Genomic DNA, 18,490 nt, shown 5'->3' with positions numbered 1-18,490 from the left:
TTGAAAAAATTATACGAATAAAGGAATATAAAATTAAGTAAAAATATTTAGAATATTATCAAAAATATTATTTTGATGATTAAAATGACATAGTAACTATTTCAATTTATAGTAATTGATCGCGAGACTGTAACAGTTTATAAAATAAAATTATAACTAGAAGTACGGCTGATTTAGACTAGGAAAGATGCATATCATGCAAAGACTAATTTGTTAAATGCTTAGTAATGACTATAGCATTATTCAATCTGATGTTCACTTGTACTTATGTTATACTGCTATGCTATATATTGGAAAGTATTACCGGATATTTCGATAATCTAGCAAAACTAAATCGAGCGAGGGTTTCGAAAATTTATAACTGATTATTGCTTATATATTAAAATAAATAATACATAATAAATTAGCAGTTATCTTAAGCCTAGCAGTTTTCACGTTCACTAGATACTAGCTATCTAGATTATCGAAATGTTTAGGTTAAAGACTAACCACTTATGATAATATATGAGAGACTGCTATCACACACTCAACGGAACTAGCTGAGTTGGGATACATCTTATATGGATTAGGGTAAGCAAGTATAAAAATTATACTAACTGTAAGCTTTGCAAAATTTATACCGAACTAGTGTAGCAAATAGGTAATCAAACTCATAATAGAGCAATAGGTTCTCTGCTTTGGAACATCCGTGATAGTGTAGGATATACGATTATTTTAGTAGATAGGAGTTAGCAGAGCGAATCAGAGTAACAATACTAAAAGCAAGTGAAATTATTTGTGCAAGATGTATCAGTAGGTGCTCAGGATGTGAGATTCGCCAAGAGATGTAAAGAGATCTTACTAAATATATTATTCGTGTAGCATTATATTGCTCTATGTATTTGAGAGGAGTGATCCTGATATCTTGGGCTGCTAGAGCGCTTATTTTACTACTTGGGTATTTTATAACTATGCAGATATATAATATATTAGCAAGGCGCACAGTAGGTAATTAGCTGGCATATAGAAACTAAATACAAAATAGATTTAAAAGCTTACCCATAATTAGTATATTTCGATGCAGTTGGTAATAATTACAATACTAGTTTAGGTAAATATCGTTTACTCAGTATTAGACATGATCTGCATGATGTATTTAACTTAACTAATCCTGCACAGTATCAAATTTACCCCTAGCACTATGCACTAAATTGTTGCTAATGCATTCCATAGGATATAAGATTCTGGTTTTGAGTCCCAAATATGCTATGAATTATAAGAATATCAAATATTTAGAGCTCCTTAGTTTTAACCTGAATTTTTGATATAAAATAATGCTATATATTTGCAATATATATTAAATACTAATATTGTATACTCAGTAAACAAAAACCTACACAAGTAAATATAAATATAACTAAATCTGCTCATATGTATAATTTGAGTTTCCCTATATAATAACATTAGCTATGCTTATTTTTATAATATATCATATGATATAATTTTAATTATCAGAGCAGTAATTTTAAAGTCTTAAATGTCGCAGCCTCCCATCGATAGCGGAAGCGCTTTAAAAATCGAGATTTCATATTTTATTATACATTAAATTTAACTAAAATGCTATTCCTTCAAAATGCGTTCAATAAGTTACCCAGACAATTCACAAGCGCCATTTAGCTAATGCTATCCACTACATATCGAATGTACCTATCATACCTCCATTTATCACTATTTCATCATTTCTGATACCGCCAAGAGTAAATCCAAAGCACCCTGCAAACCGATCCTCAGAAGTTTAAAAGCAGCATCGTCAAGATGTCCCAAACGGTACGGTTTTTAATTCTGCAAAATCGCCGATTGCACCGATTTAAGGTTGATAGATTCGTGAAATTTTCGCGGAAATTTGGTCCATAACTGCATGGAATCTCGAGAGCGCGAGAGCGAATTTTACACTGAAGGGAATTTATTAGGGACAAAGTTGCATGAGCTGCACGAAATCTAGAGATCTGGGAGCGAAGAGGGCAAGTGGAAATGTGGTTATTAGGGTGACGAGGATAGCGCTAGCTGGTGGTCAGGCCCCAGCGAGGTAGCAATATCATAATTTATTAAGAACAGGACTGAGATTATGCTAGCTTAGGCCTTCCACATTTTGGTGCTACGAGCCTGAGTGATGCTGTTGGCATAGTGTATAATGGCTTAACCTTCATATTTGTCATAGCTGGCTGCTAGTGAAGTGGGTACCACTAGTACGGTACCCCAAGTATTTCCATAGACAGCACCAAGGCAGGCGTGAGTGGTACTGGCGTAGTGCTGGATGATTATACAATACTATAGTATATATAGTAATATCTTAATTGGAGTTTAGTAGTATATATGCATTGGGAGTGGTGCCTATAAGGATATATAATATATTACTATTGTATCTATATAATACATTACTATACTTACTAATATATATTCACTTATGAGCCCAGGTGCACAGTAGCCTAAGAAGGCTATTCTTACTAGTAATGCAAGCACAGGTTGTGCCGAAGACTGATTGTATTATATCTTTAATACCCGGATGATGCATAATCTATCAAAAATGATACTCTGCAGTCTCACCCGGTATGCTGCTTAAGACCGAAGCCTAGGGATAGATGAGTTTTAAATGGTAACGACGACTCGCTAGGATGAGTTTTACCAAAGCGAGGTCAGCGAGAGTGTGGCTATCAGGGTGACGAGATGGCGCTAGCTGGTGGTCAGGACCCAGCGAGGTAGCAATATCATAATTTAGCAAGAATAGGGTTGGACTTATGCTAGCTTAGGCCTTCCACATTTTGGTGCTGCGAGCCTGAGTCGATGCTGTTGGCATAGTGTATAATGGCTTAACCTTCATATTTGGCATACCTGCCTGCTAGTGAAGTCGGTACCACTAGTACGGTACCCCAAGTATTTCCATAGACAGCACCAAGGCAGGCGTGAGTGGTACTGCATAGTGCTCGATGACAATACAATACTATAGTATATATAGTAATATCTTAAATGGAGTTTAATAGTATATATGCATTGGGAGTGGTGCCTATAAGGATATTTAGTATATACTATTGTATCTATATAATACATTACTATACTTACTAATATATATTCACTTATGAGCCCAGGTACACAGTAGCACTAAGAAGGGTATTCTTACTAGTAATGCAAGCACAGGCTATGCCGAATGCTGTTAGTATATTCTATGTGTAGTACCTGCCTGCTACTGAAGTTGGTACCACTAGTACTGCTACACGTAGTATTTCCATAGACAGCACCACGGTAGGCGTGAGTGGTACTGGCGTAGTGCTGGATGATTATACAATACTATATTATATATAGTAATAGCTTAAATGGAGTTTAATAGTATATATGCATTGGGAGTGGTGCCTATAAGGATATTTAGTATATACTATTGTATCTATATAATACATTACTATACTTACTAATATATATTCACTTATGAGCCCATGTACAAAGTAGCCTAAGAAGGCTATTCTTACCTGTAGAGTACAAGCACAGGCTATGCCGAATGCTGTTAGTATATTCTATGTGTAGTACCTGGCTGCTACTGAAGTGGGTACCACTAGTACGGTACCCCAAGTATTTCCATAGACAGCACCACGGTAGGCGTGAGTGGTACTGGCGTAGTGCTGGATGATTATACAATACTATATTATATATAGTAATAGCTTAAATGGAGTTTAATAGTATATATGCATTGGGAGTGGTGCCTATAAGGATATTTAGTATATACTATTGTATCTATATAATACATTACTATACTTACTAATATATATTCACTTATGAGCCCAGGTACACAGTAGCACTAAGAAGGCTATTCTTACCTGTAGAGTACAAGCACAGGCTATGCCGAATGCTGTTAGTATATTCTATGTGTAGTACCTGCCTGCTACTGAAGTTGGTACCACTAGTACTGCTACACGTAGTATTTCCATAGACAGCACCAAGGCAGGCGTGAGTGGTACTGGCGTAGTGCTTGATGACAATACAATACTATAGTATATATAGTAATATCTTAATTGGAGTTTAGTAGTATATATGCATTGGGAGTGGTGCCTATAAGGATATTTAGTATATACTATTGTACTTATATAATATACTACTACCCTTACTAATATATATTCACTTATGAGCCCAGGTACACAGTAGCACTAAGAAGGGTATTCTTACTAGTAATGCAAGCACAGGCTATGCCGAATGCTGTTTGTATATTCTATGTGTAGTACCTGCCTGCTACTGAAGTGGGTACCACTAGTACTGCTACACGTAGTATTTCCATAGACAGCACCACGGTAGGCGTGAGTGGTACTGGCGTAGTGCTGGATGATTATACAATACTATATTATATATAGTAATAGCTTAAATGGAGTTTAATAGTATATATGCATTGGGAGTGGTGCCTATAAGGATATTTAGTATATACTATTGTATCTATATAATACATTACTATACTTACTAATATATATTCACTTATGAGCCCAGGTACACAGTAGCACTAAGAAGGCTATTCTTACCTGTAGAGTACAAGCACAGGCTATGCCGAATGCTGTTAGTATATTCTATGTGTAGTACCTGCCTGCTACTGAAGTTGGTACCACTAGTACTGCTACACGTAGTATTTCCATAGACAGCACCAAGGCAGGCGTGAGTGGTACTGGCGTAGTGCTTGATGACAATACAATACTATAGTATATATAGTAATATCTTAATTGGAGTTTAGTAGTATATATGCATTGGGAGTGGTGCCTATAAGGATATTTAGTATATACTATTGTACTTATATAATATACTACTACCCTTACTAATATATATTCACTTATGAGCCCAGGTACACAGTAGCACTAAGAAGGGTATTCTTACTAGTAATGCAAGCACAGGCTATGCCGAATGCTGTTTGTATATTCTATGTGTAGTACCTGCCTGCTACTGAAGTGGGTACCACTAGTACTGCTACACGTAGTATTTCCATAGACAGCACCACGGTAGGCGTGAGTGGTACTGGCGTAGTGCTTGATGACAATACAATACTATAGTATATATAGTAATATCTTAATTGGAGTTTAGTAGTATATATGCATTGGGAGTGGTGCCTATAAGGATATTTAGTATATACTATTGTACTTATATAATATACTACTACCCTTACTAATATATATTCACTTATGAGCCCAGGTACACAGTAGCCTAAGAAGGGTATTCTTACTAGTAATGCAAGCACAGGTTATGCCGAAGACTGTTTGTATTCTATCTTTAATAACTATCTGCTACTGAAGTGGGCACCACTAGTACTGGACCCCAAGTAGTTCCATAGATAGCACCAAGGCAGGCGTGAGTGGTACTGGGATAGTGCTTGATGAGTATACAATACTATAGTATATATAGTAATATCTTAAATGGAGTTTAATAGTATATATGCATTGGGAGTGGTGCTTGTAAGGATATTTAGTATATACTATTGTATCTATATAATACATTACTATACTTACTAATATATATTCACTTATGAGCCCAGGTACACAGTAGCACTAAGAAGGGTATTCTTACTAGTAATGCAAGCACAGGCTATGCCGAATGCTGTTTGTATATTCTATGTGTAATACCTGGCTGCTACTGAAGTGGGTACCACTAGTACGGTACCCCAAGTATTTCCATAGACAGCACCACGGTAGGCGTGAGTGGTACTGGCGTAGTGCTGGATGATTATACAATACTATATTATATATAGTAATAGCTTAAATGGAGTTTAATAGTATATATGCATTGGGAGTGGTGCCTATAAGGATATTTAGTATATACTATTGTATCTATATAATACATTACTATACTTACTAATATATATTCACTTATGAGCCCATGTACAAAGTAGCCTAAGAAGGCTATTCTTACCTGTAGAGTACAAGCACAGGCTATGCCGAATGCTGTTTGTATATTCTATGTGTAGTACCTGCCTGCTACTGAAGTTGGTACCACTAGTACTGCTACACGTAGTATTTCCATAGACAGCACCAAGGCAGGCGTGAGTGGTACTGGCGTAGTGCTTGACGACAATACAATACTATAGTATATATAGTAATATCTTAATTGGAGTTTAGTAGTATATATGCATTGGGAGTGGTGCTTGTAAGGATATTTAGTATATTACTATTGTATCTATATAATACATTACTATACTTACTAATATATATTCACTTATGAGCCCAGGTACAAAGTAGCCTAAGAAGGCTATTCTTACCTGTAGAGTACAAGCACAGGCTATGCCGAATGCTGTTTGTATATTCTATGTGTAGTACCTGCCTGCTACTGAAGTGGGTACCACTAGTACGGTACCCCAAGTATTTCCATAGACAGCACCAAGGCAGGCGTGAGTGGTACTGGCGTAGTGCTTGACGACAATACAATACTATAGTATATATAGTAATATCTTAATTGGAGTTTAGTAGTATATATGCATTGGGAGTGGTGCTTGTAAGGATATTTAGTATATTACTATTGTATCTATATAATACATTACTATACTTACTAATATATATTCACTTATGAGCCCAGGTACAAAGTAGCCTAAGAAGGCTATTCTTACCTGTAGAGTACAAGCACAGGCTATGCCGAATGCTGTTTGTATATTCTATGTGTAGTACCTGCCTGCTACTGAAGTGGGTACCACTAGTACGGTACCCCAAGTATTTCCATAGACAGCACCACGGTAGGCGTGAGTGGTACTGGCGTAGTGCTTGACGACAATACAATACTATAGTATATATAGTAATATCTTAATTGGAGTTTAGTAGTATATATGCATTGGGAGTGGTGCTTGTAAGGATATTTAGTATATACTATTGTATCTATATAATACATTACTATACTTACTAATATATATTCACTTATGAGCCCAGGTACAAAGTAGCCTAAGAAGGCTATTCTTACCTGTAGAGTACAAGCACAGGCTATGCCGAATGCTGTTTGTATATTCTATGTGTAGTACCTGCCTGCTACTGAAGTGGGTACCACTAGTACGGTACCCCAAGTATTTCCATAGACAGCACCAAGGCAGGCGTGAGTGGTACTGCATAGTGCTCGATGACAATACAATACTATAGTATATATAGTAATATCTTAAATGGAGTTTAATAGTATATATGCATTGGGAGTGGTGCCTATAAGGATATTTAGTATATACTATTGTATCTATATAATACATTACTATACTTACTAATATATATTCACTTATGAGCCCAGGTACACAGTAGCACTAAGAAGGGTATTCTTACTAGTAATGCAAGCACAGGCTATGCCGAATGCTGTTAGTATATTCTATGTGTAGTACCTGCCTGCTACTGAAGTTGGTACCACTAGTACTGCTACACGTAGTATTTCCATAGACAGCACCACGGTAGGCGTGAGTGGTACTGGCGTAGTGCTTGACGACAATACAATACTATAGTATATATAGTAATATCTTAAATGGAGTTTAATAGTATATATGCATTGGGAGTGGTGCCTATAAGGATATTTAGTATATACTATTGTATCTATATAATACATTACTATACTTACTAATATATATTCACTTATGAGCCCAGGTACAAAGTAGCCTAAGAAGGCTATTCTTACCTGTAGAGTACAAGCACAGGCTATGCCGAATGCTGTTTGTATATTCTATGTGTAGTACCTGCCTGCTACTGAAGTTGGTACCACTAGTACTGCTACACGTAGTATTTCCATAGACAGCACCAAGGCAGGCGTGAGTGGTACTGGCGTAGTGCTTGACGACAATACAATACTATAGTATATATAGTAATATCTTAATTGGAGTTTAGTAGTATATATGCATTGGGAGTGGTGCTTGTAAGGATATTTAGTATATTACTATTGTATTTATATAATATACTACTATACTTACTAATATATATTCACTTATGAGCCCAGGTACACAGTAGCACTAAGAAGGGTATTCTTACCTGTAGAGTACAAGCACAGGCTATGCCGAAGACTGCTTGTATTTTATCTTTAATACCCGCATGATGCATAATCTATCAAAAATGATATTCTACAGTCTCACTCGGTATGCTGCTTAAGACCGAAGCATAGGGATGGATGAATTTTAGATGGTAACGACGACTCGCTAGGATGAGTTTTACCAAAGGGCAGCAAAGTCAGCAGAAGATGGTACTTATTGGATCTAGTAACGATAGGGATGCGTGGGATCATGCATAGCGTATGAGCTAACGTATTTTTAGGAAACTCATACATTCACTAAGAATGCGTGATAGTTAAGTAGTATTATATATTGATAATTCCTTACTAGCGCTGAAAGGCAGATGGTATAGTTACACGAGTTCATTTTATACTTTTTAGTTCGTAAAACGCTTAACATTCATTAATTATAATATGTATTAAATTATGTATTATAAATGCAAGTAGAGTTTTTTCTTCAAAGTATAATATTACATTAATGTATAATATTGATATATTTTACTTTACATCTTTCCTATTTCCTTATTAAATGACTGAAGATTTATTTGTCGAGTTTGACGCTATTCCATTTTCAGTTGATGCTAATAAAAATGTAATAGTTAGTAACACTATTTTATAGATTAAGTTTACCATAAGAGATAATGAAATTAGTCAATCAATCTAGCTTGATGGTCAATAGTAATATATTCTACGTGCAACTATTACAACGAAAGAGTAGCTGTGCGCGGTCTAGGTCGTCCTGCTCTACAAGAAGCTGGGAAAAATAGCTCAGAATATGCGGTTTTAAATATCATAATTAAAAAAGATAATTAAATCGCGAGATCCAAAATTTTGGGACAATATAGGCCTAGTTGCAGCACAGATGGGGCTTAGGGTTCTTTCGATAAAATGCACCTGCGACTATTATTTTGCTAAATTTGCATAGAGCATCGAAGGTTATGATTTGTAGTATTTTTCGCTTTACAATAGTTTCGACACGGAATAACTTCTCTAGCCTGAAGTTATAGAAGATTTAAACTTTCATGAAAATCAGGTACTGTTGCAGCTAGCAGCAATTAAGTACCAGAAGGTAGGAGAGTACCATCTAATTCTGCCGTTGATTTTTGGCTACTCTGCATTCAGGTTGTATGATACTTAGTTTAAAAAGTTAAAGAAGAACACTATAACAAGAGATGTGTATGGTGAAGACTTGGATTTACTTAAAAAGATATTTGAGGTATCGAATAAGATTTACAATGGAGAGGTATTCATCGAAGTAGAAAAACCATAGTTGGATGAATTTGAGCTTATAAACCTGTTCCAGCTCCCCACCCACTTTCTTAATACCGGTATCTGCCTGTTCATGTTCCAGCAGCTCTGCCACGTGTCCTACCTCTTCAAGGCGGAGTATTTTGCATTATTCTCGTTGGTTAAAAATGATCTTAACGACACTCTTACGAATGCTGTCATAAGCCAGAGTTCCAGGTCTGGGAAAAGCGTAGCTCTCTACACGCAGTACTTTTTCCACCTCCTGAAGGGAAATGTTCCAATTTTGCTCAATAAGGAAGGATCTGATGACTAACCTCTATATAAGTACAGGACACACTCATTTCACGAGCAACTAGTTGCCTAGTATAAAAATACATTCAAGTTGCAGGATTTAAAAAATTACAAAGAAAAAGTACTTGCTGATGTTTGTAAATTCCATACCTTTCAGTTGGAAAGCTTAGACTAGATGTCTTTTATTTACTAGAGTATGATTCTATTTATTAACAAAATTCAGGGCAACTTGTAATTAGTTCAAAAGCTAAAATACGATAATTCTATATAGTTGCAATTCGATTAACTAAAACTAGCTTCTTTTTTCATTATAGATACTGCAAATATTATAAATGATATAGACTAAGTATTACTTGAATAACAAAGGCGAAATAATATATAATTGAAACACCCTATCATTTTGGTAGATGAGTGCTTGCAATCATAGAAGGAGAAATTTTCGAAATGCGTTAAGTTGTGTCAGTTATTGTTCGTATATTACGAGAAAAAGCTAATCAAGTTAGGTAAGAAACGGTATGCTAAGATTTAAGCAACACTTTCTATTCAAGAATTTTAAAAGATAGACATATTAGGAGATGTCAAAAACAAAAAATATAATTTAGCTATCAATGTTATTTCACACCTTCTGAACATTAACTTGTTGGTAGCAGCAAAGCAAAAACTGAACTAACTTAGTGTGACAGGTCGATTCTAAAATAAAGGTATAGACTTGTACCAAACTCTTGAAGACATCATAACCAGTATATAGTTTAAGCAAAAAAATGAGATATTTAGTATTATGCAGTCCAACCAATAAGTTATAATAGAATATTTTAAATCTCTTAATAACATACTAGGAAAATCAGAGTATATTCTCATAGCTATGGAGTACCTTCGCCTCGAGATTGCTGATTACGACATTCTTGACGAGTTAGTTGTTTACTCACCGCAGATATTGAATATTAGGAACAGAACAAAATTTAGATAAATATTCTTTAAGGGAATGGTGTCTTACAGGAATCGGGTTCAGTACTATTAGGATTTTGAAACGAATTTCTACAAATTGATTCTTTAATTATTTAACCCCAGAGGGGTCGAAACAGCGTTTTGGAAAACATTTTCAGTTATTGCATTTAAGAAAATTGAAGAGAGCTAAGTGGATGACTAGTTATCCAAGGATAAAAAAGAAGAAAAAACTACTGGTGAGAATACTTCCTCTAAAGGTTAGCAGGGCATGCTAAAATAATATTGGTCTTCTTCAGTCCAGTCTTTAATATGCGAATATTTTATGAATATAAATACAAAGAATTTACATTAAAATCTATAATTGATGATTGAAAAACTACCAAAAATGGTTGAAAAATACAGTACTAAATACGAGACACCTAATTTTGATTATGTTACGGTTATAATGGTGGGAACAGACCTTACCGTCATAAATTTCCTTACAGTCAATTAATTTTCCTATAATATCTTATCAAGCAGAGTGGGCGTAAAGTATATTAACGCATAGATATTAGGATATGTTCAGCCTCATGCGTCATTGCTGTCTAGCTTTCAGTACGAGCAGCGCCGGGTGGTAGTGGATGCTGCTGGTTATACCTAGGCTGTAGATGCTATACCAGGTAGAGTCAATAAATTTGCTGAAGAAACACCAATTTTGGTATCGCTGCTGTACTCGATGATGACGGATAAGTCGGTTGAGATGTAGTTCATGTGTTCTTCCATATGCCCTTCTATATGGTTCCTCAAAGACAAAGAGTCAAAACAACTTAATAATTTTAATGGCGTTAAGCGTCACAAAATTACTGTGAACAATGTGAAAGTCGACGTATATTAGATGTGCAGTCTTACCTAGACTTTCGAAAATATTATTATAAGCAAAGATGTTGATGAAGTTAAAAATTTTGTACTGAATAAAGGTACACACAAATTTGATTTATTGAATAATAGTGCTCAATACAATATTAGTTGTATAGCATCGACAACGCTAAACTCAGAAGTAGTGGCCGTTTTAAACTATCAGCTGATGACGAAATTTATTGAAACGTTTTCGTAAAATATATTCAAAGCAGAAAAAATTCAGTCCTTGTCGTAAGACCTTTCCAAGTTTTTTAGTCGAAGTATCCTATTAGAGTTTTTGAATGCCATTTTGCTAGTTATGATTATTTCCAGGCAGTCTAATACTTTACTCGAGAATTTGAAGAAGGTTATGCAGACTCTAAACTGCAGAAGTGTATATGTACAGGCTATTGTCAATAATAAGATAAAAATAACCTTTTATTAAAATCTGGTGGAAGCATTTGCGCAAGACGATCAATAAATCATGTTCTTGAATCCAACGCTAGATTATGCGCTACATGAATTTAGTGATAACAACAGGGCTTATGATCACAAAGGGGAGGATGCAGCTGTATATAACTAAATACTCAAAGACTCAGTATAGGCTGCGCGCGAAGCATTCGAGATTTTAGTAAGATAAGAAAAAATTACATCGTTAATTATAATAATCCCGTTTGATAAATAGTTGTGTTTTTAACATGTACTAGATCAAGATCACAAAATTTTTGATTTCATCATCACATTCCATGGGTATGACGATATTACTTTACCATTAGAAATGATAGAAGGTTGTTATGTGTTGCCAGTAGAGTATGGACACCATATACCGGACTTCCTGAACTAAAAAATCATGCCATTTGGCCTTAAAAATGTATTACAGATAGGTCTGGATTCAAAAACGGCAGATTTGATCTTTAAATATACTGGTGAGGAAAATGATAATGATATGCTCTATATGAGTGCATCTGCGTTAGTTACGCAGGAGCAAGAGAAAGAGAAAGCTAAAAATGATGAGCGTATTAAAAAAATTTTAGACCTAACCAACGACAGTAGAAAGTATCAGTTCTATTAGTTGACATAAGAAGATGAGTACATCACTATTTTCGATAGTTTTATTCAGAAGAAGCATGAATTTAGCATAGTCAACTATTTAGGCAAGATTTACATATTTGTCAAGAAATCTGAAGACCTAAACATTGAGACTAGCTTGCCTAACTTAACTGGTATGGTGAGTGTAGAGCCCGTACAGGAACTAAGCTTTTTTAATTAGGTATTCGATTCTAGACAAACAATCTTTTGTTGCGATAAGTTTTTGTTAAAATAAAAACCCTACACTATTATTTTACTAGATCTTAGATTTATTAAAGATCCATCGTTTATGATTGCAAAATTAAATAATCTATTTAGCATACTGAAAATTAAAAATAATTTTACTTACTTTTAGTTTACTTTCAAAGAGAAGATTGCTGTATCTTAGCTCTTAGACTAAATGTAATTAAGTGTAGTATTTTAGCGAAAATTTAAAAGCTAGACTATATTTTGCGTCAAGCATATGTCAAGTTTTGATACACGATAAGAACCAGTGCAAAAGCCATCGATTAAGGATTGATTACATCTATTATTTTATTTATCCTAATCTAGATAATTTTAACAAGCAAGGATAGAAATACGCCCTAAATAATGTGTACTTATAATATATTATAAAACTCAGATAAGACAAATAGCTTTAGTGGAAGTACGGAAACTAGAAAACATCATACTAAACAGGTTATAATAGGTTACTGCAAGAGTTGGCTGATTACAGATGCATTATTAGTGGAGTTTCTAATAGTACTGTGATTTTAAAAAATAATTACAAAGTAAAAACATTACTCTAGACCAATCCAGCTGGATAGCGTTCTACATATTTCAATTCGCTGAAGAGGCTTGCAGTTTCTACTTAGGATGAGCAAGTCTACAAGTATTTGGTAGCAAAGTCGATACACGAAAATTTTATAGATGTGGAATAGCTATAGCAAAAAGAGGGTGAAGTATTCGGTGTTAGCATCAGTGTTGTGGAAGGCAGTTTGGGGACGTTAACTGCAGAGCAGTAGCTTAGTTTCACGAGCGACTAGTTTTTAGTCATATGTTCAGAAAAGTAAGATGCTACGTAAATTTAGGAGTTGTTTGTAGCGCTTAATATTATTGTCGTTGGCATAGCGGAGGGCGTAGTACAAATAGTTGTTGAGCAACAGTAGCCAATAATGTAGGCTTGCACACCAAACCTGCTCTAAAGATTCTACAGATTTTGCAAAAGAAATATCGTGGATACCTTTAATTGGATATTTTCTAGACACTAGCAAATCGAGTGATTTTCAAAAATAAATAATCAAATGAGATAGTTTCAGTACCATTAGCAGGTATAGGCAGGATTAATGATATGCTTAAACTAAAAAATGGAATCATTTATCTCCTATCTAACAAGTATATAGTTATTATAATGTCTACAAATTGTAATTGCATGCTTTGCTAAAATCAAATACCTAAATGGATACCTAAGGGGAAGATATGTTTTTACTAGGTCGTTGCGCAGTGCTGTCGAGAATGTTACCATTAACATTGTATTCTCCAATGTAACTATATCTAACTCTAAATTCCTATATAAATTGTTTACTAGAATTTTGTATTCCCGAGAGCCATGTGGAGTTCTAGAGTTGTGTATAAGAATAAGTGACTTTACTAGCATTCTAAGTTATAGTACAGTAGTAAAAATGTTTATGCTAATTTTAGCAGAATTGACTACGATATTTAGCTGAAAAGAAACCTCTGTGCACATCTAGCTGCTCAGTCGAAAGACTTTCTGCCGTAACTACTAACAATGAACAGTATTTTAATTGTAGGTTATGCTAATCAAGTCTAGTGGGTTAAAAATAGTATGAGTCTAGATGCTTGGTGCTATATGTACAGAAGTGCTGAGGATAAAGTATTTTGGATCACATTCATGATTTACAGCATTTTCATATATAAGACTCCTTAAGCCTAATGGTTAGCACTCACAGGCAGCCACCAAAGGATGCACAAGTATAGAGTTAATTGATTATTTAGTGTAAAGTCTCTAGTTTGCATAAATCTCATTAATATATACATGTTTCGTAACTATGATTTTAACGGAATACGAAAATGGTAAATTGTTTAGACGTCTGGGAGGCGTAGGTGAAAGTATACTAATTCGTTAATTTATAGATCTATTCATAGCAGCAAAGGAAACACAAATCATTTTATTAAAATCAACACCAGATTAAATTAGACCCTAGAAATCGTACTACCATCATTACCGGAGAAGTTTTTGAAAAAATTATACGAATAAAGGAATATAAAATTAAGTAAAAATATTTAGAATATTATCAAAAATATTATTTTGATGATTAAAATGACATAGTAACTATTTCAATTTATAGTAATTGATCGCGAGACTGTAACAGTTTATAAAATAAAATTATAACTAGAAGTACGGCTGATTTAGACTAGGAAAGATGCATATCATGCAAAGACTAATTTGTTAAATGCTTAGTAATGACTATAGCATTATTCAATCTGATGTTCACTTGTACTTATGTTATACTGCTATGCTATATATTGGAAAGTATTACCGGATATTTCGATAATCTAGCAAAACTAAATCGAGCGAGGGTTTCGAAAATTTATAACTGATTATTGCTTATATATTAAAATAAATAATACATAATAAATTAGCAGTTATCTTAAGCCTAGCAGTTTTCACGTTCACTAGATACTAGCTATCTAGATTATCGAAATGTTTAGGTTAAAGACTAACCACTTATGATAATATATGAGAGACTGCTATCACACACTCAACGGAACTAGCTGAGTTGGGATACATCTTATATGGATTAGGGTAAGCAAGTATAAAAATTATACTAACTGTAAGCTTTGCAAAATTTATACCGAACTAGTGTAGCAAATAGGTAATCAAACTCATAATAGAGCAATAGGTTCTCTGCTTTGGAACATCCGTGATAGTGTAGGATATACGATTATTTTAGTAGATAGGAGTTAGCAGAGCGAATCAGAGTAACAATACTAAAAGCAAGTGAAATTATTTGTGCAAGATGTATCAGTAGGTGCTCAGGATGTGAGATTCGCCAAGAGATGTAAAGAGATCTTACTAAATATATTATTCGTGTAGCATTATATTGCTCTATGTATTTGAGAGGAGTGATCCTGATATCTTGGGCTGCTAGAGCGCTTATTTTACTACTTGGGTATTTTATAACTATGCAGATATATAATATATTAGCAAGGCGCACAGTAGGTAATTAGCTGGCATATAGAAACTAAATACAAAATAGATTTAAAAGCTTACCCATAATTAGTATATTTCGATGCAGTTGGTAATAATTACAATACTAGTTTAGGTAAATATCGTTTACTCAGTATTAGACATGATCTGCATGATGTATTTAACTTAACTAATCCTGCACAGTATCAAATTTACCCCTAGCACTATGCATTAAATTGTTGCTAATGCATTCCATAGGATATAAGGTTCTGGTTTTGAGTCACAAATATGCTATGAATTATAAGAATATTAAGTATTTAGAACTAATTAGTTTTAACCTGAGTTTTGATACAAAATAATGCTAAATGTTTACAATATATATTAAATACCAATATAATATAATCAGTAAACAAAAACCTACACAAGTAAATATAAATATAACTAAATCTGCTCATATGTATACTTTGAGTTTCCCTATATAATAACACTAGCTATGCATATTTTTATAATATATCATATGATATAATTTTAATTATCAGAGCAGTAATTTTAAAGTCTTAAATGTCGCAGCCTCCCATCGATAGCGGAAGCGCTTTAAAAATCGAGATTTCATATTTTATTATACATTAAATTTAACTAAAATGCTATTCCTTCAAAATGCGTTCAATAAGTTACCCAGACAATTCACAAGCGCCATTTGGCTAATGCTATCCACTACATATCGAATGTACCTATCATACCTCCATTTATCACTATTTCATCATTTCTGATACCGCCAAGAGTAAATCCAAAGCACCCTGCAAACCGATCCTCAGAAGTTTAAAAGCAGCATCGTCAAGATGTCCCAAACGGTACGGTTTTTAATTCTGCAAAATCGCCGATTGCACCGATTTAAGGTTGATAGATTCGTGCAATTTCCGCGGAAATTTGGTCCATAACTGCATGGAATCTCGAGAGCGCGAGAGCGAATTTTACACTGAAGGGAATTTATTAGGGACAAAGTTGCATGAGCTGCACGAAATCTAGAGATCTGCGAGCGGACAGGGCAAGTGGAAATGTGGTTATTAGGGTGACGAGGATAGCGCTAGCTGGTGGTCAGGCCCCAGCGAGGTAGCAATATCATAATTTATTAAGAACAGGACTGAGATTATGCTAGCTTAGGCCTTCCACATTTTGGTGCTACGAGCCTGAGTCGATGCTGTTGGCATAGTGTATAATGGCTTAACCTTCATATTTGTCATAGCTGGCTGCTAGTGAAGTGGGTACCACTAGTACGGTACCCCAAGTATTTCCATAGACAGCACCAAGGCAGGCGTGAGTGGTACTGGCGTAGTGCTGGATGATTATACAATACTATAGTATATATAGTAATATCTTAATTGGAGTTTAGTAGTATATATGCATTGGGAGTGGTGCCTATAAGGATATATAATATATTACTATTGTATCTATATAATACATTACTATACTTACTAATATATATTCACTTATGAGCCCAGGTACACAGTAGCACTAAGAAGGCTATTCTTACCTGTAGAGTACAAGCACAGGCTATGCCGAAGACTGCTTGTATATTCTATGTGTAGTACCTGCCTGCTACTGAAGTGGGTACCACTAGTACTGCTACCCCAAGTAGTTCCATAGACAGCACCAAGGCAGGCGTGAGTGGTACTGCATAGTGATTGATGAGTATGCAATACTATAGTATATATAGTAATAGCTTAAATGGAGTTTAATAGTATATATGCATTGGGAGTGGTGCCTATAAGGATATTTAGTATATTACTATTGTATTTATATAATACATTACTATACTTACTAATATATATTCACTTATGAGCCCAGGTGCACAGTAGCCTAAGAAGGCTATTCTTACCTGTAGAGTACAAGCACAGGTTATGCCGAATGATGTTAGTATATTCTATGTGTAGTACCTGCCTGCTACTGAAGTGGGTACCACCAGTACGGTACCCCAAGTATTTCCATAGACAGCACCAAGGCAGGCGTGAGTGGTACTGGGATAGTGCTTGATGAGTATGCAATACTATAGTATATATAGTAATAGCTTAAATGGAGTTTAATAGTATATATGCATTGGGAGTGGTGCCTATAAGGATATTTAGTATATTACTATTGTATTTATATAATACATTACTATACTTACTAATATATATTCACTTATGAGCCCATGTACAAAGTAGCCTAAGAAGGCTATTCTTACCTGTAGAGTACAAGCACAGGCTATGCCGAATGCTGTTTGTATATTCTATGTGTAATACCTGGCTGCTACTGAACTGGGTACCACCAGTACTGGTACCCCAAGTAGTTCCATAGACAGCACCACGGTAGGCGTGAGTGGTACTGGGATAGTGCTTGACGACAATACAATACTATAGTATATATAGTAATATCTTAAATGGAGTTTAGTAGTATATATGCATTGGGAGTGGTGCTTGTAAGGATATTTAGTATATTACTATTGTATCTATATAATACATTACTATACTTACTAATATATATTCACTTATGAGCCCAGGTACAAAGTAGCCTAAGAAGGCTATTCTTACCTGTAGAGTACAAGCACAGGCTATGCCGAATGCTGTTTGTATATTCTATGTGTAGTACCTGCCTGCTACTGAAGTGGGTACCACTAGTACGGTACCCCAAGTATTTCCATAGACAGCACCACGGTAGGCGTGAGTGGTACTGGCGTAGTGCTTGACGACAATACAATACTATAGTATATATAGTAATATCTTAATTGGAGTTTAGTAGTATATATGCATTGGGAGTGGTGCTTGTAAGGATATTTAGTATATACTATTGTATCTATATAATATACTACTATACTTACTAATATAT

At 34.7% G+C, this 18,490-nt stretch overlaps 6 protein-coding genes across 6 annotated transcripts; 1 reads left to right on the top strand and 5 right to left on the bottom strand. All coding sequences in view use genetic code 6, as the record gives it.

Moving 5' to 3' along the window:
• Positions 1 to 1,704: 1,704 nt before the first annotated feature.
• Positions 1,705 to 2,358, bottom strand: SS50377_20011 (uncharacterized protein; the record flags this gene model as incomplete). Its single annotated transcript, XM_067903956.1, has 1 exon — positions 1,705 to 2,358. One exon carries the CDS (start codon positions 2,356 to 2,358, stop codon positions 1,705 to 1,707), a length of 654 nt encoding a protein of 217 aa, XP_067767438.1.
• Positions 2,359 to 2,557: 199 nt separating this feature from the next.
• SS50377_20010 (uncharacterized protein) lies at positions 2,558 to 2,920 on the bottom strand (the record flags this gene model as incomplete). Its single annotated transcript, XM_067903955.1, has 1 exon — positions 2,558 to 2,920. The coding sequence occupies one exon, from the start codon at positions 2,918 to 2,920 to the stop codon at positions 2,558 to 2,560; it is 363 nt and encodes a 120-aa protein (XP_067767437.1).
• Positions 2,921 to 8,070: 5,150 nt separating this feature from the next.
• SS50377_20009 (uncharacterized protein) lies at positions 8,071 to 8,265 on the bottom strand (the record flags this gene model as incomplete). The annotated part of the gene is made up of 1 exon (XM_067903954.1): positions 8,071 to 8,265. One exon carries the CDS (start codon positions 8,263 to 8,265, stop codon positions 8,071 to 8,073), a length of 195 nt encoding a protein of 64 aa, XP_067767436.1.
• A 253-nt stretch (positions 8,266 to 8,518) lies between these two features.
• Positions 8,519 to 12,958, top strand: SS50377_20008 (uncharacterized protein; the record flags this gene model as incomplete). Its single annotated transcript, XM_067903953.1, has 1 exon — positions 8,519 to 12,958. One exon carries the CDS (start codon positions 8,519 to 8,521, stop codon positions 12,956 to 12,958), a length of 4,440 nt encoding a protein of 1,479 aa, XP_067767435.1.
• Positions 12,959 to 13,732: 774 nt separating this feature from the next.
• SS50377_20007 (uncharacterized protein) lies at positions 13,733 to 14,605 on the bottom strand (the record flags this gene model as incomplete). The annotated part of the gene is made up of 1 exon (XM_067903952.1): positions 13,733 to 14,605. One exon carries the CDS (start codon positions 14,603 to 14,605, stop codon positions 13,733 to 13,735), a length of 873 nt encoding a protein of 290 aa, XP_067767434.1.
• Positions 14,606 to 16,377: 1,772 nt separating this feature from the next.
• On the bottom strand, positions 16,378 to 16,836 carry SS50377_20006 (uncharacterized protein; the record flags this gene model as incomplete). The annotated part of the gene is made up of 1 exon (XM_067903951.1): positions 16,378 to 16,836. One exon carries the CDS (start codon positions 16,834 to 16,836, stop codon positions 16,378 to 16,380), a length of 459 nt encoding a protein of 152 aa, XP_067767433.1.
• Positions 16,837 to 18,490: the final 1,654 nt, after the last annotated feature.

This window comes from Spironucleus salmonicida, chromosome 1 (genome assembly GCF_000497125.1).
Source record: "Spironucleus salmonicida strain ATCC 50377 chromosome 1, whole genome shotgun sequence".
NCBI classification, from domain to species: domain Eukaryota; phylum Fornicata; order Diplomonadida; family Hexamitidae; genus Spironucleus; species Spironucleus salmonicida.
The sequence above is the reverse complement of the archived record's forward strand: the minus strand, read 5'-3'. Positions and strand labels throughout refer to the sequence as shown.